This window comes from Macrosteles quadrilineatus, unplaced genomic scaffold (genome assembly GCF_028750875.1).
Source record: "Macrosteles quadrilineatus isolate MER2022 unplaced genomic scaffold, UCM_ALF_1.0 Scaffold_2__2_contigs__length_208266976, whole genome shotgun sequence".
NCBI classification, from domain to species: Eukaryota; Metazoa; Arthropoda; class Insecta; order Hemiptera; family Cicadellidae; genus Macrosteles; species Macrosteles quadrilineatus.
In genome coordinates, this window is record NW_026542595.1 from 131,834,430 (window position 1) to 131,850,866 (window position 16,437).

The 16,437-nt window shown below is 36.3% G+C and overlaps 1 protein-coding gene across 3 annotated transcripts in view; it reads right to left on the reverse strand.

Moving 5' to 3' along the window:
• Positions 1-15,808, reverse strand: part of LOC128985517 (formin-2-like) — a 41,496-nt gene extending 25,688 nt beyond the window's left edge. The window contains exons 1-2 of one of the 3 annotated variants that reach the window (XM_054405100.1): positions 15,665-15,808; positions 2,023-2,077 (exon numbers count right to left, since the gene is read on the reverse strand). In XM_054405100.1, the coding sequence (XP_054261075.1) occupies positions 2,023-2,077; positions 15,665-15,748 (139 nt within the window). In that variant the 5' untranslated portion in view covers positions 15,749-15,808. The other 2 variants (XM_054405097.1, XM_054405099.1) reach the window with 2 other exon arrangements.
• Positions 15,809-16,437: the final 629 nt, after the last annotated feature.

Here is a 16,437-nt window from a genome sequence, read left to right on the forward strand (position 1 = left end):
ATATTTAATTTGTACGAACTCTTGCTATATTTTACCGTAAACATAATCCGCTTGTTGCCCACCATGATGTAAACAAAAGTATAAATTGCATTGATGAGTGTTGATGTTTTGGATCCTCACGGCTCACGGTAATGTTTTGTTTCAATATACTGTATATGCAAATGGCTTGTTAACAATTTTATCGCTGTTATCCAACTGTTATTCATCAAAAGATAGCTTTTCATATCACCCCAATAGCACTACCACAATTTCAGCAATGCATATGATTTGTTGCCCCTCTTAAACTTGTCAAAAATCTGGATAGAATGGCTGATCGAATTTACACACTTGATAACAATTTCAATGAGCCTTAGTATTGGTGTGATTCCTGTAACTTTATTTAATAAACGTGTTGAAAATTCAAAAAGTGTGAATAGATTATGGAACAAGTGTTATTAATTAATCAAATAGCTATTAATTTAATTTTGCGGTCGAAATTAGAACACACAAAACGCAGTGTAAAAAAGTGGGATACTTTAAGGAACGTCTTTTGTGATTAGGCCTACTGACACAATTGATGTTAGTAAAACATTGTAAAACTTTTAATGAAGTGGATTAACTACAACAAAAGTTAAATAAACAAACGGTGAATAAGTGTACAGTAATTTAGTCTCAGTGTTTTAAAAGTATTGTTAGAACTTTAATCCCACAACCAAAATATTCAATCAGCTGACCAACAATGACCGATCAGCTGATCAACAATATTTACCGGTCGATATGAGACACTGCTCGCTCAGTTTGGCCGGCGCCAACTCCACCTTCCTGTGACGGACTACGGTGAACTTTGACTCCTTCCTCTGAGGCTCCTCTTCCTCTAGACGGTCCAGGCTGTGCGTGTGCCTCTTGGAGGCCACTGGGGTGGATTCCTCGTCCTCACTCACCTCCATGGTCAATGTCACATCGTCCTCCTCCTTGACGCGACAGTCCGTACACTCCCGACCGTCCGAGTAGTCGCTGGTGATCGGCGTCACCTGGGGGTCCGTGAACACGCTGTCCGAACTGGAAGTCTCCTCCGGAGGAGTTTCTACGGTCGCGGTAGCGGCTGCCTGGGACTGCAGTTTCCCCACCTGTCTCCAGGAGTCTGTTACTATGACTGTCTGTTGCTGACCGGTTGGGCCGTTCCCCCCGCCCCCCGTGGTCACGGTCGGCTGCCGAAGGACCGGATCTTCCGCCGGCTTTTGTGTCTTCTCCGCCGCCCCCGCCCCCGCTCGAGCCACCTGATGCTTCACTAGGTCTTTCACCGGCGATTTCTTCGTTTTTCCCTTCTCTTTCTCCTCCTTCTTCTTCCCCTTCCCCTTGTCGCTTCCTTGTAGATTCCCCATCACTAGCGTTGACCTAGGTCACTGCTCGGAAGGTCGATATACGCACAAACTATCAGCTTACACGTTTGTTCTGATTTTAATATCCGTTGCAAATGGTTGCGGCTTTTAAACAAATTAAAAAATAAACTTGGCACGTTTTTCTAGCTTATTGTGTTACAAAATTCCACTCGGCATTTCATACTTAACAAATTTACTTCAATCGCGGGGTATATTTTTGCGGACTAACATACTAAGTAGGCCTATCAAGTTAATAACATACCGTCGTAAAATATTTTTGATTGAACTCTGATAGCAAAAGATACTCCTGCTATTAAATGCTAAATGGCTATACAACTAATTTTAACTTGGGGAAATTATGGAATTAATTGATGAGTTCATTGTTCGAGTCAAACTCACAAACATCCAAACAATGATTTACTTGAACTTTAATCTCACCGTACAAATACCCTTGATTTAAGACACACCCCAAAATTCACTGTTAATTTTAACCTATCACGCACTGCCTTTCATCACATCCTAAGTATTAACATGGAAAGACCTGTCGTTTCCATACAGGGTATAACCTTTGAGCGCACATAACCACAAAGTACGTCTAGCACGGTCTATGTTACGACATGACGACGTTATCTCGCCAGGGGGGCGAAGTCCACGGACAACTCACCTGACTGAGGAAGTCCGAACTGAAGGGCGCAGGCGTCCCGACGTCGTAGCGTCGTCTGAAACACACAGGGTGATCAATACCAGCTGGTGCCGTACAACCACCAACTCTAACCCCCTACCCCTTCAACCAACCACCACGTCAACCATCCATCAATCACCATTCATCGACCATGTTTATTAAATTGATTATCTCCTACGGATGTCCCTGAATTAGTTTTATGAGGACCTTTTGGTTTTTGCCTGTAACCTTTTGGATGTACTAGCCATTTTTGTTTTTTTGTTAAACAACGTAGTTTAAAGAACCACTGCTTCTATTTTCTGCCTTAGTTATTGTTACTGTGATAGTTTATGTGACAAAAATTATCACAGCTAATTGCTAGAGAATGAGTTTTTCAGCTTTTCTTGGATAAAAAGTCAGTTATTCATACTGGACAGAAATCAGTTATTTAACACTAGCTGTTTTGACAGAAATCAGTTATTTAAAAATTATCGCATTCTGTTGGTTGCTTTAACTATGATAAATTGTATTCTTACCTGGCTACATCATTACGGAAATGTAATAATGTAATGTCTAGTTCCATACATTGTCAATTTTAAGCATATTCCAATAAACAGTTGAGATAGGTAGATGAGCTAAGGTATCATGCAAAATGCATCGTCAATTTATAATCACGTAATATTTTAATAGTGAAATATTCTTATCTGATAGTTAGTTGTCGTTGGTTAATTAATATGAAATGTCATGAAACATAAAATATCATGTGAATAAAATATCTATATAATTAATACGCTACCGGTACATGAAACTTTGTCGGTTGAACTCCTCCGCCATTTCTTGACCGATTTTATCCATTGACGTCTCATTGGAAAGAGCGTGTCGCGTAGATTTGCAAACTGGCCTTACATTTTTGAAAAAGTCCCTTGGGCTCAGCCCCCAGTGGCTTTGAAAGTTCCCATGTTATCCTTATGAAGAACATAATTGTTTACATTTTGATCAGCTGTATAGTTTAATTGCTGTTATTTATTTTTCAATTCAACGAAACGCATTGAGTACATTTATTTACTATTTGAGTTTGTGTAAACATAACCCCCAAGACGGATCGTGTTAGTATGGTTGTGTCTTAAATTTGTGTATTTATCGTTGTTTTGTGTAGCTATGACGGATCGTATTAGCATGATCATAACTTAAATTTGTACATTTATCGTTGTTTTGTGTAGCTATAATTTGTTTATTTGTTGTTTTATTCTTTTAAATGCCTCCGACGCGACGACAACGAAACATAGACAGGAGGTGTAATCGTGATAACGACGCAGCTACAGAACAGTGGCGCGTGACAATCTCAACTATTAGGTTACAAATGCGCCCTAACACTACCCCAAAACGGCTTTTCGTTCTCAATTGGCCCTCTATCAATGACCTGTGTTGCATGTACAGCGAGGCATTTTGAGAAGGAGAAAACCGGCTGGAATGCTTTAGGTTTATCAATAACGAAGATAAACATGGTCAGAATTACACACTGGTAATCTTTGAGTTGACTCTTTTAAACTCATTGTATGTATGACTGTTATTCGTTTTGAAATAACTCCTGTAATACTTTGCAATTGATCGAATTCGAGCAACATGTACACTAGATATGATTTAATAAATCTAACTAAATGTGCACACCCTGGATAAATGAATTAAATAAAGAGAATTGTTATACAGTGATATTATAAAAAATGAGAATGATAAAATAGCAAATAAAACTGAAATAATATGCTTGAATATTTATATTATAATTTTGTACTTGAAAACTTATAACATTACTCCCAGAGGGTAAGGCGTGTGTGTTGTATGTGTGGCTATCCAACTGGATGTGTCCTGCCGTTGGGGAGTCGTGTCCATCCATTGGTGTGTGTAACTGGAGGTGTCCTGCAGCCGGGGCGTCGTGTCCATCCATTGGTGTGTGTAACTGGAGGTGTCCTGCAGCTGGGGCGTCGTGTCCATCCATTGGTGTGTGTAACTGGAGGTGTCCTGCCGCCGGGGCGTCGTGTCCATCCATTGGTGTGTGTAACTGGAGGTGTCCTGCCGCCGGGGCGTCGTGTCCATCCATTGGTGTGTGTAACTGGAGGTGTCCTGCAGCCGGGGCGTCGTGTCCATCCATTGGTGTGTGTAACTGGAGGTGTCCTGCAGCCGGGGCGTCGTGTCCATCCATTGGTGTGTGTAACTGGAGGTGTCCTGCCGCCGGGGCGTCGTGTCCATCCATTGGTGTGTGTAACTGGAGGTGTCCTGCAGCCGGGGCGTCGTGTCCATCCATTGGTGTGTGTAACTGGAGGTGTCCTGCAGCCGGGGCGTCGTGTCCATCCATTGGTGTGTGTAACTGGAGGTGTCCTGCCGCCGGGGCGTCGTGTCCATCCATTGGTGTGTGTAACTGGAGGTGTCCTGCCGCCGGGGCGTCGTGTCCATCCATTGGTGTGTGTAACTGGAGGTGTCCTGCAGCCGGGGCGTCGTGTCCATCCATTGGTGTGTGTAACTGGAGGTGTCCTGCCACCGGGGCGTCGTGTCCATCCATTGGTGTGTGTAACTGGAGGTGTCCTGCAGCCGGGGCGTCGTGTCCATCCATTGGTGTGTGTAACTGGAGGTGTCCTGCCGCCGGGGCGTCGTGTCCATACATTGGTGTGTGTAACTGGAGGTGTCCTGCCGCCGGGGCGTCGTGTCCATCCATTGGTGTGTGTAACTGGAGGTGTCCTGCCGCCGGGGCGTCGTGTCCATACATTGGTGTGTGTAACTGGAGGTGTCCTGCAGCCGGGGCGTCGTGTCCATCCATTGGTGTGTGTAACTGGAGGTGTCCTGCAGCCGGGGCGTCGTGCCCATCCATTGGTGTGTGTAACTGGAGGTGTCCTGCAGCCGGGGCGTCGTGTCCATCCATTGGTGTGTGTAACTGGAGGTGTCCTGCCGCCGGGCCGTCGTGTCCATCCATTGGTGTGGTGTGATCTTGTCTATCTTCAATGTGTGTGTGTATCTTCAATCATGGCTTATCCTCTGGGAGCTTTGTTTTAATTTAAGACGGCATTTTGAAGATTGACGTTAATTTGAATATTAATTTGTGTGGCTATTACTATTTTCCCGAAGAATGTGCTCATGGCCATGCCTGCCACGAAACCCAAAACAATAATTTTTCCAACATTTTTTTTAGTTGTAGGACTTTAGACTTTAAATTTAAATATTGTGATTATGATTTTTAATTACCACGGTAACTCATGCAATGTTGTCCATAGTATAACAGTTAAGGTTTCCAAATAACATTTGTTTTGAATAAGACATACAGCTAAAGGTCCAATTCCTATCCTGCGACTGTTACGACCACAGAGCAAAGAATAATAAGTTACGACTCTAGTATAGAAAATAATAAAACAAGTAGGGGTGGGAACACGTGCTGATATGTGCCTTCGTCTATCTAAACGCAACATGTTTTACATGTTTTATGTCCCCATCTTAACGATTGATAATTGATTGATAATTGATAATTGATGAATGTAAAGTTGATAGCCAATTTATACGACCGTGGACTTGTTCAATGTTCACACAAGATTGAATAATAAATAATTCTGTTCTTTAAACATTTTTGAAGAGTATACAAGTTTTAGTGGCTTAATTACATAGCCTAAGTAGTAAAATGTTCCTTTTTATGAAACGTTGAAGCTGTGAACAAATTCATAATTTTAAAATAAACAACTTTTTAGCAACTTGGTTTGTAATGTTTAGAAAGATGGACAAGTCTCTAAAATTTAATTCTAAAAGAATATGCCACAACAATTATCGTGAAACTATACAGTGTTAAATTTATAAATTATTAAAACTAATAATCATAGTAGCTATATGTACAGGCATATTGCTAATGCTTAAGTAAAGCTTTTAACCACAATCCATTCCTATGTGCGCTCTTCATTTCGCTTCCACTTAAATGAATGAATTCGTTTACACAAGACTTATATCAGACTATTAAAATAAATTTACAATTTCCACTTTAATTTTAAAATATCACTGTCACACATAAAAACTGTTAGTAATTATACTATTAGATAGACTACTCACCAACACATAAGACAGTTAACTAGTGCTAGCCACTTTGAAGTTAATGCAATTGATTGGTTGATCATACTACCATAATTAATCAAATTATCCAACTGTTTGTGGAATGTGTTTAACCTTTGGTACTTTGTCTGTGGTTATCCACATAATATTTCTTCCAGTAAAATGTGAAACAAATGTCAATATCTTACAAGCCATCAATAATTTTTAATGTGATGGTAGATATGCATTCAGTATATTTTAGAAACGTCCTTAATTATATTTACTGTATATTAAATTGTGTTTACAACCTTAATTAGCTACAGTTAAATAATCAGTATCAACAATTGGACACATACCCTACTTTCCCCTTGACAACAAACAACCCTTTACATGGGCAACATTGGTGGGAATAGCTATGATATTTTATGGAGAAAATCATAAAAACTGCAATAACTTTTTAATAATTGTTGTCATTGTAATTGTCATTGTGAGTTGTGCCATTTTGTTTGGAGTTAAAAGGTCCCTAAAATACTAATTTTCAATCAAAATTGTTCTAGCCATCTTTCCGAAATTAGGTACTTTTTTCCATTAAATAATGGATGAAATAAACCCATCATAAAATCATGGGTTTTTAGGGGAAAGTGGTCTTTAAAAACAAAATTTAAAAACTGGAGATATCCTATTAAAAAAATTAGTACCCAAATCCCAAATTTCATAAAAATCGGACCACAGGTGTAGTTTGTAGCTCTGTATACAGCCACACTCACAGACTCACACCCATTCCAAGACGGGGGGCCACCAGTTGACCGACAAGATACTTGGTCGTCTTGCCACTAGACCGTCTTTTTTAATTAAATAGATAAATACTGAAAACCAGTACGTCGACAAGTTATTTCATCGTCAGTCCAGTTGACCGGCCTGTAAATCTAAATTATTATATACGAGAAACCAACTTGTCGTCAATTCTCCCGACCGACTTACCACTTGCTCGTCTTTTAGGTGGGGATGTGTTGAGCGGCAGTGCCAGCGGCGCGCGCAGCTGTGGAGGGCACTGCAGGCGTACCAACTTCTGTATCTTGTAGCGGCGGTTTTCATTCCGACGATTTTCAGCTATCACAATGCAGCGGACTAGCGAGGTTCTTATTACGTGTAATTGTTTGTTTCTCAATCGATATTTTGTTATACACAGTACAGTGAATATAAATAGGCCTATATTAGTTTACTTCAATGAAATAAATGTTTTATTTAGCTAAATAAATAAAAATACGCCGATTGAACAAATCAAATTGTTACAGACAACAGGAAGTTCTTAATATGATCAAAAAAGTGTTTATCTTTATTAAAAAATTACTGAAATTTGTAAACTTACTGCTGGCGACAAGGGTGGTGCCATACATAGGTTTATCAATAAATAAGATAAACATGGACAACCTTATGCAGCTATAAGTCAGGAAATATTTGTAGAAACATTAAAAAGCAATACCAATTTATGAAATATGATAAAATATTTACAGGAAATGTTGATTACTGTATATACATCGTGAGTATCTCCAGCAGTTACACACTGGTGATCTTTGAGTTGACTCTTTTAAACTCATTGATTATTACTTTTTTCGTTTTGAAATAAATTCTGTAATACTTTGAAATTGCTCGAATTCGAGCAACATGTACACGAGTTTGAATATTAAATTAACTAACATATTTATGTAATAGGAGGGTTAAATATTGTTAACAGTGGTGAGGTAACTACCGTTACATTTATTCAATTGAGAGATAAATACAAATTGATAATACCGGTTATTTAAAGCTTTGTTGTCTATTTTTCCCTCTCTTAAAAAAATAAAATAAAGAATGAATTTAGACTTTTGGTGACATTAGTTTGTACTATTTCTCCTTAAATGACACTGCTGTCTTGGTAAGCAATAGTTATCTCGGTAAACTATTTATTTGCTGAAGTACACAGTGTGCTACTTAGCCTGAGAAACATCTTTTGTTTTATGATTTTGTTGTAGGCCTATTGAAAACCTTGTCTAGAAGGAATTCCCATTGCCTGTGTTACCGGGGAGAAGTTTTTCTTAGTAAAGTCTGTAGACGTCTTCGGTTTTACACAGAAACATGTAATTATAATTGAAGAAGTACATGTTTTATCCTCTCACGTTGTTGCGTGGACAATACTATGGTGATTCAATTCTGTGTACTTCAATTGTCTAACTGGCCCTAACTGACGCATCCTTGTTTTTTTTTTTTTTTACTAAATAATGTAGTCTTTACTTCCGTGGATCTTTGCGTTTTATTGTGTAACTGTCCTCAAGTAAGTCTGTGTTCTGAGTAAGTACTTCAAATGCACGGCACTACTGTATATTCAGATTTTCTAATGAACTATCATAGATAAAAGGAGTATAGACATGTGTGTATTACAGAGTATGTCTACTCCTTTTATCTATGGTACTATTTCCAAGTTCATCTGGACGACCCTGCAAATCGTTTCTAGTAAAAAAAAAATTTATTTGGTTTATGTTTATGAACTTGTATGAGTGTTGTTAACTAAAGCTAAATTCACATCAAATTAATTAATTTAATTTATTTTAATAGTAGGCTATTTCTAATTAATTTCAGTTTTAAGAACATATAGTAAATAAATCCTTGTTGAAACGGCTGTACTATCCATGCAATTATTGTCAAACTACATGTTCAAAGATTCCTGGACGGCAATGTTATAATACTAGTTGGAGCAGAGGTACTGGATCTAGGGTTAATACAGTTTTGTGACGTGTAAGGTATATCACTGCAGAAGTAGTTAGCTCAAGAATTATGACGCGGATGACAAAGATTGGTAGCTTTTGCTATAATTATAAAAAAAAACCAAGTACATAAAATCATTCACAGTTTTTTTTTTCACAGTCTATTGAATAGCCTGCAGTTAAGTTCACTCTAATGAAGAATATAGACGTGGCCAGAGTTCCAAACGATTTAAGTAACAACTGTTTACATGAACTATCCTATATGTAAGTTTTTTTTTTTATAGTGTGCAATGTACTTATTGAATTTTCATTAGTAATATATCATGGCTATATCGTTTATGTAAAAGTATCAAAAGATAGTAAAACGAAAACGAAACAATCAACCAAGACCAGTGACCGAAACAAGTGTCGAGCTGGCGGCGCCGCGCCTACCTCGGGATTCCCCGAGGGCAATAATTCATCTTTGAAGTAACACCGGTAACACTGACTCACTGGCCGACACGGATACCCGCCTACCACCCCCTTTGTGTCGTCACCCTATGACCACCGGTCGGTCGGCCACCCATCCAAGGAAACTCTAGACATCGGCGGCTCTTTGTCGTTCGTTGACCAGCGTATTTTCTAGAGTTGAATGTATACCCTCACTCACACCAGGGAATAAGTAAACTGTAGTAGTTTTCTTGTTTATGAAAATATTTGCATTAAATTAGAAAAAAATCATTTATTTATTTATAAAATGTTATTATTTTACAAAAAAAAAAACACACTTTTACCCTCCCTGTTGCAGCAAACCTAAGTACTTGTTAAACTTATTCTATTTTAATATGGAATAACTGTGATATTTTCAAAAAGTCATTTTAGTGTAAATCCAATCAGGCAAATAGAAATTTGCTTAGTCTGCAGGTTTGTTGCGGTGGGGGTATATTTCGTCATAAACTCTTTTGCCACTTAAGAGTCTTCAATAGTAAAGTGGCAACTAAAACGCGACTCCTGCGACCCAATTCTGGCGGCGCTCTAGAACTACCCGAAGGCCTTTTCCGGTATTACGCGTGCCGCATCACACAAGTAGTTTTCCCGCGCCCCTATTCAAACGCTTGTAGGCGAAGAAAAAGAAAGTGAGTTGACGACCGAGGCTAGGTCGACCCGATCGACTTCGACAGCTGTTTTACTGTCTCTCTCCCTCTCTCTCTCTGTCTTTGGATGTGTAGGGTTGGCGAGGGTTGTAAAATTGCTGAAAGTGAAAGGGACGTGGCTGGCGCTACGTTCCTAGTTTTTGGCCTCTTGATGCTAACACTGGGTCGGCTACTCGAGATCAAACAACAGCGTGTGTTTAGTACAAAATTGGGTCCACAGTCACATCTATACTTATTTAATACGCAAGCAGGATTTTTGTGACAATTATTCCTCCGAAACTACTGAACCGATTGACATGTTTTTGGTGTCATTGGAAAGAGCGTAACGCGAAGTTGTGCTTTTTTAGGTAAATAATTAGAGAGTGAGGCCCTGGGACCCTTTAAAGTTTCGTATTTCTCCATAAGATTAACACGGGAAACAAACATTGTTTTGAAACTCCAGCTGTTGTCAGGAATTAAATATTAATAACTAGGTGAAACCCGTCGAAATCGACGGTTACTTTCAAGGCTTACGCTAATTCATCTAACAGCGATAAATTGAGTGAAATTTTACATATTTTGAGCATTTAGCATTGTTTAAAGAGTAATAAGTGTAAAAACAATAATGATATTAATTGCGTTAGTTACCAAATATGGTTGATCATTCAACGAATAAGATATTTCCCATAGGCTACTTTGGAAGAACCTTTAAATAGAATTAAAACCGTATTGGTGGATCTTTTTTATTAGTTAAAAACTTCCCCGATTTCATCAGTGTAATAAAGATCAATCTATGATTTTATTTGAGAGAAAATATCTGCTTGTTGAGGAGACACGTTCTAACTTGAAAGGGAGGTCCATACGTCACATTGTAAATTTGATTTTTCCTTCGTCACGTCGCATCAGTTCATATCGTACTTCTGTGCCAATGAATTACCCTCTAGTATAGTTTTGAGAAATCGGTTGTGGGGTTAATGTTAAAGCTAAAAGACTCTTCTGCACTTGTATTATTTTGTATTGTATTACACAATCGAAGATTTTTCCAATGATTGAAAACACGTATGACAATAATCTCACGAACCTATGATGATCTGTCTAGAATAATATGATAAAATATAGCCAAAAGTGGTGAAAAAGGCAGACACCAACCCGTACAATAGATATAAGATAGTTCAATGAGAAATAATTATTGTTAAATAAGAGTTACTGTGATAAAAGGATTTTCCACTGATTTCGTAATGGAACATTATATTGCAAAATATGACATAATACAGAAGAAAATCAATTTTAAAATCAGAAAATAACATTTCAAATACTTCTTTTGGACAATTCAGTAACTCCCAATAAATGTGTGTTGTTTAAAATACAATTAAAAAATTAACAGCTGTTTCATTAAAAAGTATTATCCACATGGACAAAATGTAAACAAATCTGTGGAGGGATCTTTAAGGGCTTCTGGGGCAGAGCCCTAACGGGATTCACTTAGTTTTTCTTTTGGTAACTCATCTAGAGACCAAGACCTTTCTTTGGACACCTTTACCAAGTTTCTACGCCCAGTCGTTCTCTCAAATAAATGGAGACAAAGTTTCCAATTAAATATTTAGATTCCCCCATGTTAATCTTATGGGAGAAAATCCAACTTTTATGGAAGATCCTGACCAAACTAATAAAGATTTCAAAAAACGAAAAGAACTTTGCAAAACTACAGATTAGGGCCATTCATTTGACACTTTAATCATCAAAATCGGTCCAAAAATGAGGGAGGAGTTCTGTTTACAAAAATCGGCTTAGCGTATTATATATATAGATTAATTGCTCCCCATGGAAGCATGAGAGTTCTGTAGAGTTTGTAGCCTACACCTTATTGTCTACAAATTGGCTAAATAACTTAGGTACAGTACATTATAAAAGCTGACAGACTTTTTATTTTGACTTAAATTGTAAGCTTACCATTTCCCGTCCATGGGCAGTTTGATAGTTAAAAAATAACCCTTTAAACTGGAATAGGACTGTTATGTAAATTGTGAGTATTTCCATTAGTTAATAATCTTTTAGTTGACTCTTTTAAAATCATCGGAAATTATGACTGTTATTAGTTTTTTAACAAGTCATTTGTTTATATGTAACTCCTGTACTTCTTTGCAATTGCTCGATTTCGAGCAACATGTACACTAGTTAAGCTATAATTTTATACAATAGCTAAGATATTCCACATTCCAACCAAATATCTGGCCGAAAGTAGTTTTTGATTGCATTTCAATTGAATAATTTGTAACGAATCGAATTAAACCACGAATCGGACATACCATGATCCGTATGTCAAAATGCATGTTTTAATAGGTGAGGAATCCGATTATGGTATTTTTAAACTTTCGAAAATGTATGGTTTAGGCTGTAGAGATAAAATTACGGTGAAAATCAAATATATAATTGAAACGATTTTTTGTGTTGAAATTCTAAAATAAAATTCTTAACTCCTACCCCAAAATATACCGATTCATAATGTTTATTACAACTATGATCGATAATGTAGCCATAAGGTCGATACAAATTCTTATATTTCGCGCGACAAATATAAAAATATATAGGTTTTTATTAAGGAACGGATTGTACAAATGTATTGATCCGTATGTCGAAATGTATGTTTTAGTAGGTGGGGAATACGATTTTGGTATTTTCAAAGTTTCGAAAATGTATGGTTTAAGCTGTAGAGAGAAAATTACGGAAAAAATCAAATATTGATTTTAAAAGATTTTTTTGTGTTGAAATTCAAATATAAAATTCTTAACTCCTACCCCAAAATATGCCGATTCATAATGTTTATTACAACTATGATCGAAAATGTAGCCATAAGGTCGATACAAATTCTTATATTTCGCGCGACGATTATGACAATATATAGGTTTTTATTAAGGAACGGATTGTACAAATATATTGATCCGTATGTCAAAATGTATGTTTTAATAGGTGAGGAATCCGATTATGGTATTTTTAAACTTTCGAAAATGTATGGTTTAAGCTGTAGAGAGAAAATTACGGAGAAAATCAAATATTGATTTTAAAAGATTTTTTGCGTTGAAATTCAAATATAAAATTCTTAACTCCTACCCCAAAATATGCCGATTCATAATGTTTATTACAACTAACTATGATCGAAATTTAAACTGTGTCTATTTAAACTGTGCGTGACACAATGATGATAATATCTTACTTTTGTCATTTTTGGCTAAGCCACTACGGATGATTATTGTCATGATTGTAATACTCTGTTTATTTCTTATGTACTGTAAAATATTCATGGCAGCTTCACCGCAGGTGAAGTCTTGGGTTGTATTTACTATGCCATTAGATAAGCTAATACGATAAAAATCAATGGCAGCGTTATTAAGAAATGTAAGCATTTCAAGTTGATCGAATAGTGGAACTAATTATGTGGAATGTTTGCTGAATAGCATTAGACACTGTGACGTTTGACTTATTTCCAAAGTCAACGAACTCTGATAACCAATGTAAATTTTAATCCAATATACCATGTGGTCCTATTGTGGTTTAATGTCAAATGCTCTTTCATTTTCAAGATGAGCTCGCTCGCATCAATCAAACACGTCCTGGTTGATGTTCGTGTACTACGCTCAATCCGGATATTGTGGCTACACAAATGCCAATAAAAATAATCAATTATAATAAGCTATTCGCTTAGTTAATTTTGAAATATTTAAATTGTTCAGATCAGACAAATTGACAACAAAAATTGCGTTGTAAAAAGTCACTATGAGATATTGCTGATGAAGGTATGCGAAGGGGTGGCAAGGTCATCCAACGCGGCTTCTCTTTCATCTACGCAGTTCTAGGCTTCTCTAGACTTCCCCAATACTTTCGTTCTCACGCCGATGAAGGACAGGTCAGGTTGATTGGAAATGGAAAGAAGTTGTAAAAGGTGCTTGTCATACTATATAATTCCGTAAGTCAAATTTTTGTAAAGAAATTGTGAGTGACTGGATGACCGTAGAAGGATGGGAGGGGTCTTATTTTAAAGGTCTTGACGTGAATTTTGAGGGAAAACTATTCATTTTTCTTAATTATGCGCCAAAAGGGTGTAACAGAATAAAATAATTTACATTTAAATAGCATGGGAATCTAATTGTATGTATTTTTATTTAGTGTAAACACAGCTGTGATTATATAAATTGAAAAAAAGTTATAACTACACCTGAATGTGCATATGTTATTATTTTGTTATTGTAAAATTGTTTGTGAAGCAGTAAACAACACAAAGTTAAAATTAGATCAAATCTTTTGAACTGTAAACAATTTGATACTTTTAAGCTTAATACTTTACAATGGATTGTTTTTTGCACAGTAATGTATAATGTCGAAAGACTACCACGCAGAGTTATTGTTCCTCGAAATGAAAACAACAGGCACCAGATTTGGCACAATATTAATGGAAGAAGAATAAATGAGCATCGGATGAACATGAATTTATTCCTGTGTATAGATTACCACTTTTAAATGAGATTGCATTACACAGGGTAGGACCAAAGAACGATTTGATTTGGTAAAATTTTGGCGCAAGGACGAACCTTCACAAAAGTGGGCATTTATTAAAAAAAAACCCCAGTGTTTACCCATGGTCAACTATATGTTGCTTTTAGAAAAGTAAAGAGGCCAGATTATGTTAAAATAATACTAGAACCATATTAAGACCAAGTAATCGACCGAAATGGATACTACAAAAAACAAATTGTTTCAGAGAGATTTTGTCGTAGAATTAGCAGTTTACAATTTCGATGATGACATTATCTCTATGTGTTTTTCTAAGATAATTTGTCTATATTTAAAGAAATCTATATAGATTTAATTAATAGTCTTAAAGATTGTTTATTGGAAAATGTTTCATAGTTGTAAATTATGATTAGAAAGTTTATATTATAAACACACCGCATGTCCTTTGGAATTTTTATTTTAAATAGAGCAGACATCAAAATGCATTATGCAGGTATGTAATAACTATTATACATATCATAATTTACAAAAATGTTAAATGATAATTCAAGGTAGGGTAATCCATGAGACTAATAATTTGTACAAAATAATTACCATAATATAGGGGCTATTGCCCCTACAAGCCACTAGTTTTATTATCATCATTCAATTTACTCTTCTGGTTAAATACACATAATTTTGTGTCCCTCATATGAAGTGATATAGTACAAATTGTCTTCAATGGATGTAATCAAGGTATTTTACTTTGGTACCATTCGTGTGTATAGTTATTTAACATTACATGTTACATGTAATTTGAGATACTAATTCTAATAAAGAACAAACTGCAATTTGTTGGATGAAACCACAAAAACTTGCTCATAATAGATATTTTCCTAGTGGAAAGAAAGTTTTGACTTCACTTCAATTCTTAGGAATTGTTAATGTATTACTAAGTTTTTAAGAATCTATTAAAATATATATATAATCATTAACATAACAACCATCCAAGTGCAATTAACTAGCCATCCGCCCAGTTTAAACAACTTGACCAAGTTTAATACTAAGAAGTTTTTAGCAAATAAGTCTTACTTTAAGAAGATCAAAAATGCTCCAAAACCAATCAAATAATCCACCCATGGCTGGAAACTTAACACAATCACAATAACACAAACACTAAAATTTATCAATTAGCTCAAAGAATATGAGGTTAGGATTAGGTCAGCTAGATAAGGCGTAGATAATACTTACCACAAATAAAATGTAGATTATTGTAGCTATGAATAATGCTAATAACCAAGCCAAAGATGGAAGTATCATTGATGAAGGGACCATTGTGATTATACTTTTAAAACAAGTAATTTAGAACAATAAACACAAAAAAACTTTGTTGTTGTTGTGTGAAACTTGACTGTTTTCTATTTACATAACATCAATTTTTCAAATCAAGTAGCCAGCTGGAAAAAAATAACCTTACTATAGTTCAGCCGCTTAGATAGCGACCTCCTCTATTGGCATTGGTTAGCATTAGTGTGCAGGTCGCTATCCAAGCGGCCGAACTATAATACCTTAAGAGCAACTTACAGTTCCTTTCTTAAATTTTTACCAAACAGATTAGCAGGGGAAAATAGTATTTGATATCACTGGAGTGTAATAGCTGTTGATTATGTGATTTAATAATTTCTTCTATTACGATTGCTTTAAGTCAAACTATTGACAAGATCGCAACAACAATAAACTAAAACCGATTAAATTGGTCTAAAGATAATTTTTATACATGTTTACAATCAAAGTTTACCCACAACCAGGGCCGGTTCTAGGAATTTTTCAGAGTTAAGCGAACACCCAAATCAGCGCCACTTAGAATTCCCCCCCCCCAAACCCATGAACATAACTTAACCGTATTTGTAAATTTTTTCCCAATAATTTTGGGAAGAATTTTTTTTTTTAAGTTTAGGTAGAAGAATACTAACTTGCAATAAAAGGCTGTTTATTATTCGCAGAAATGTGACATTTATACACTT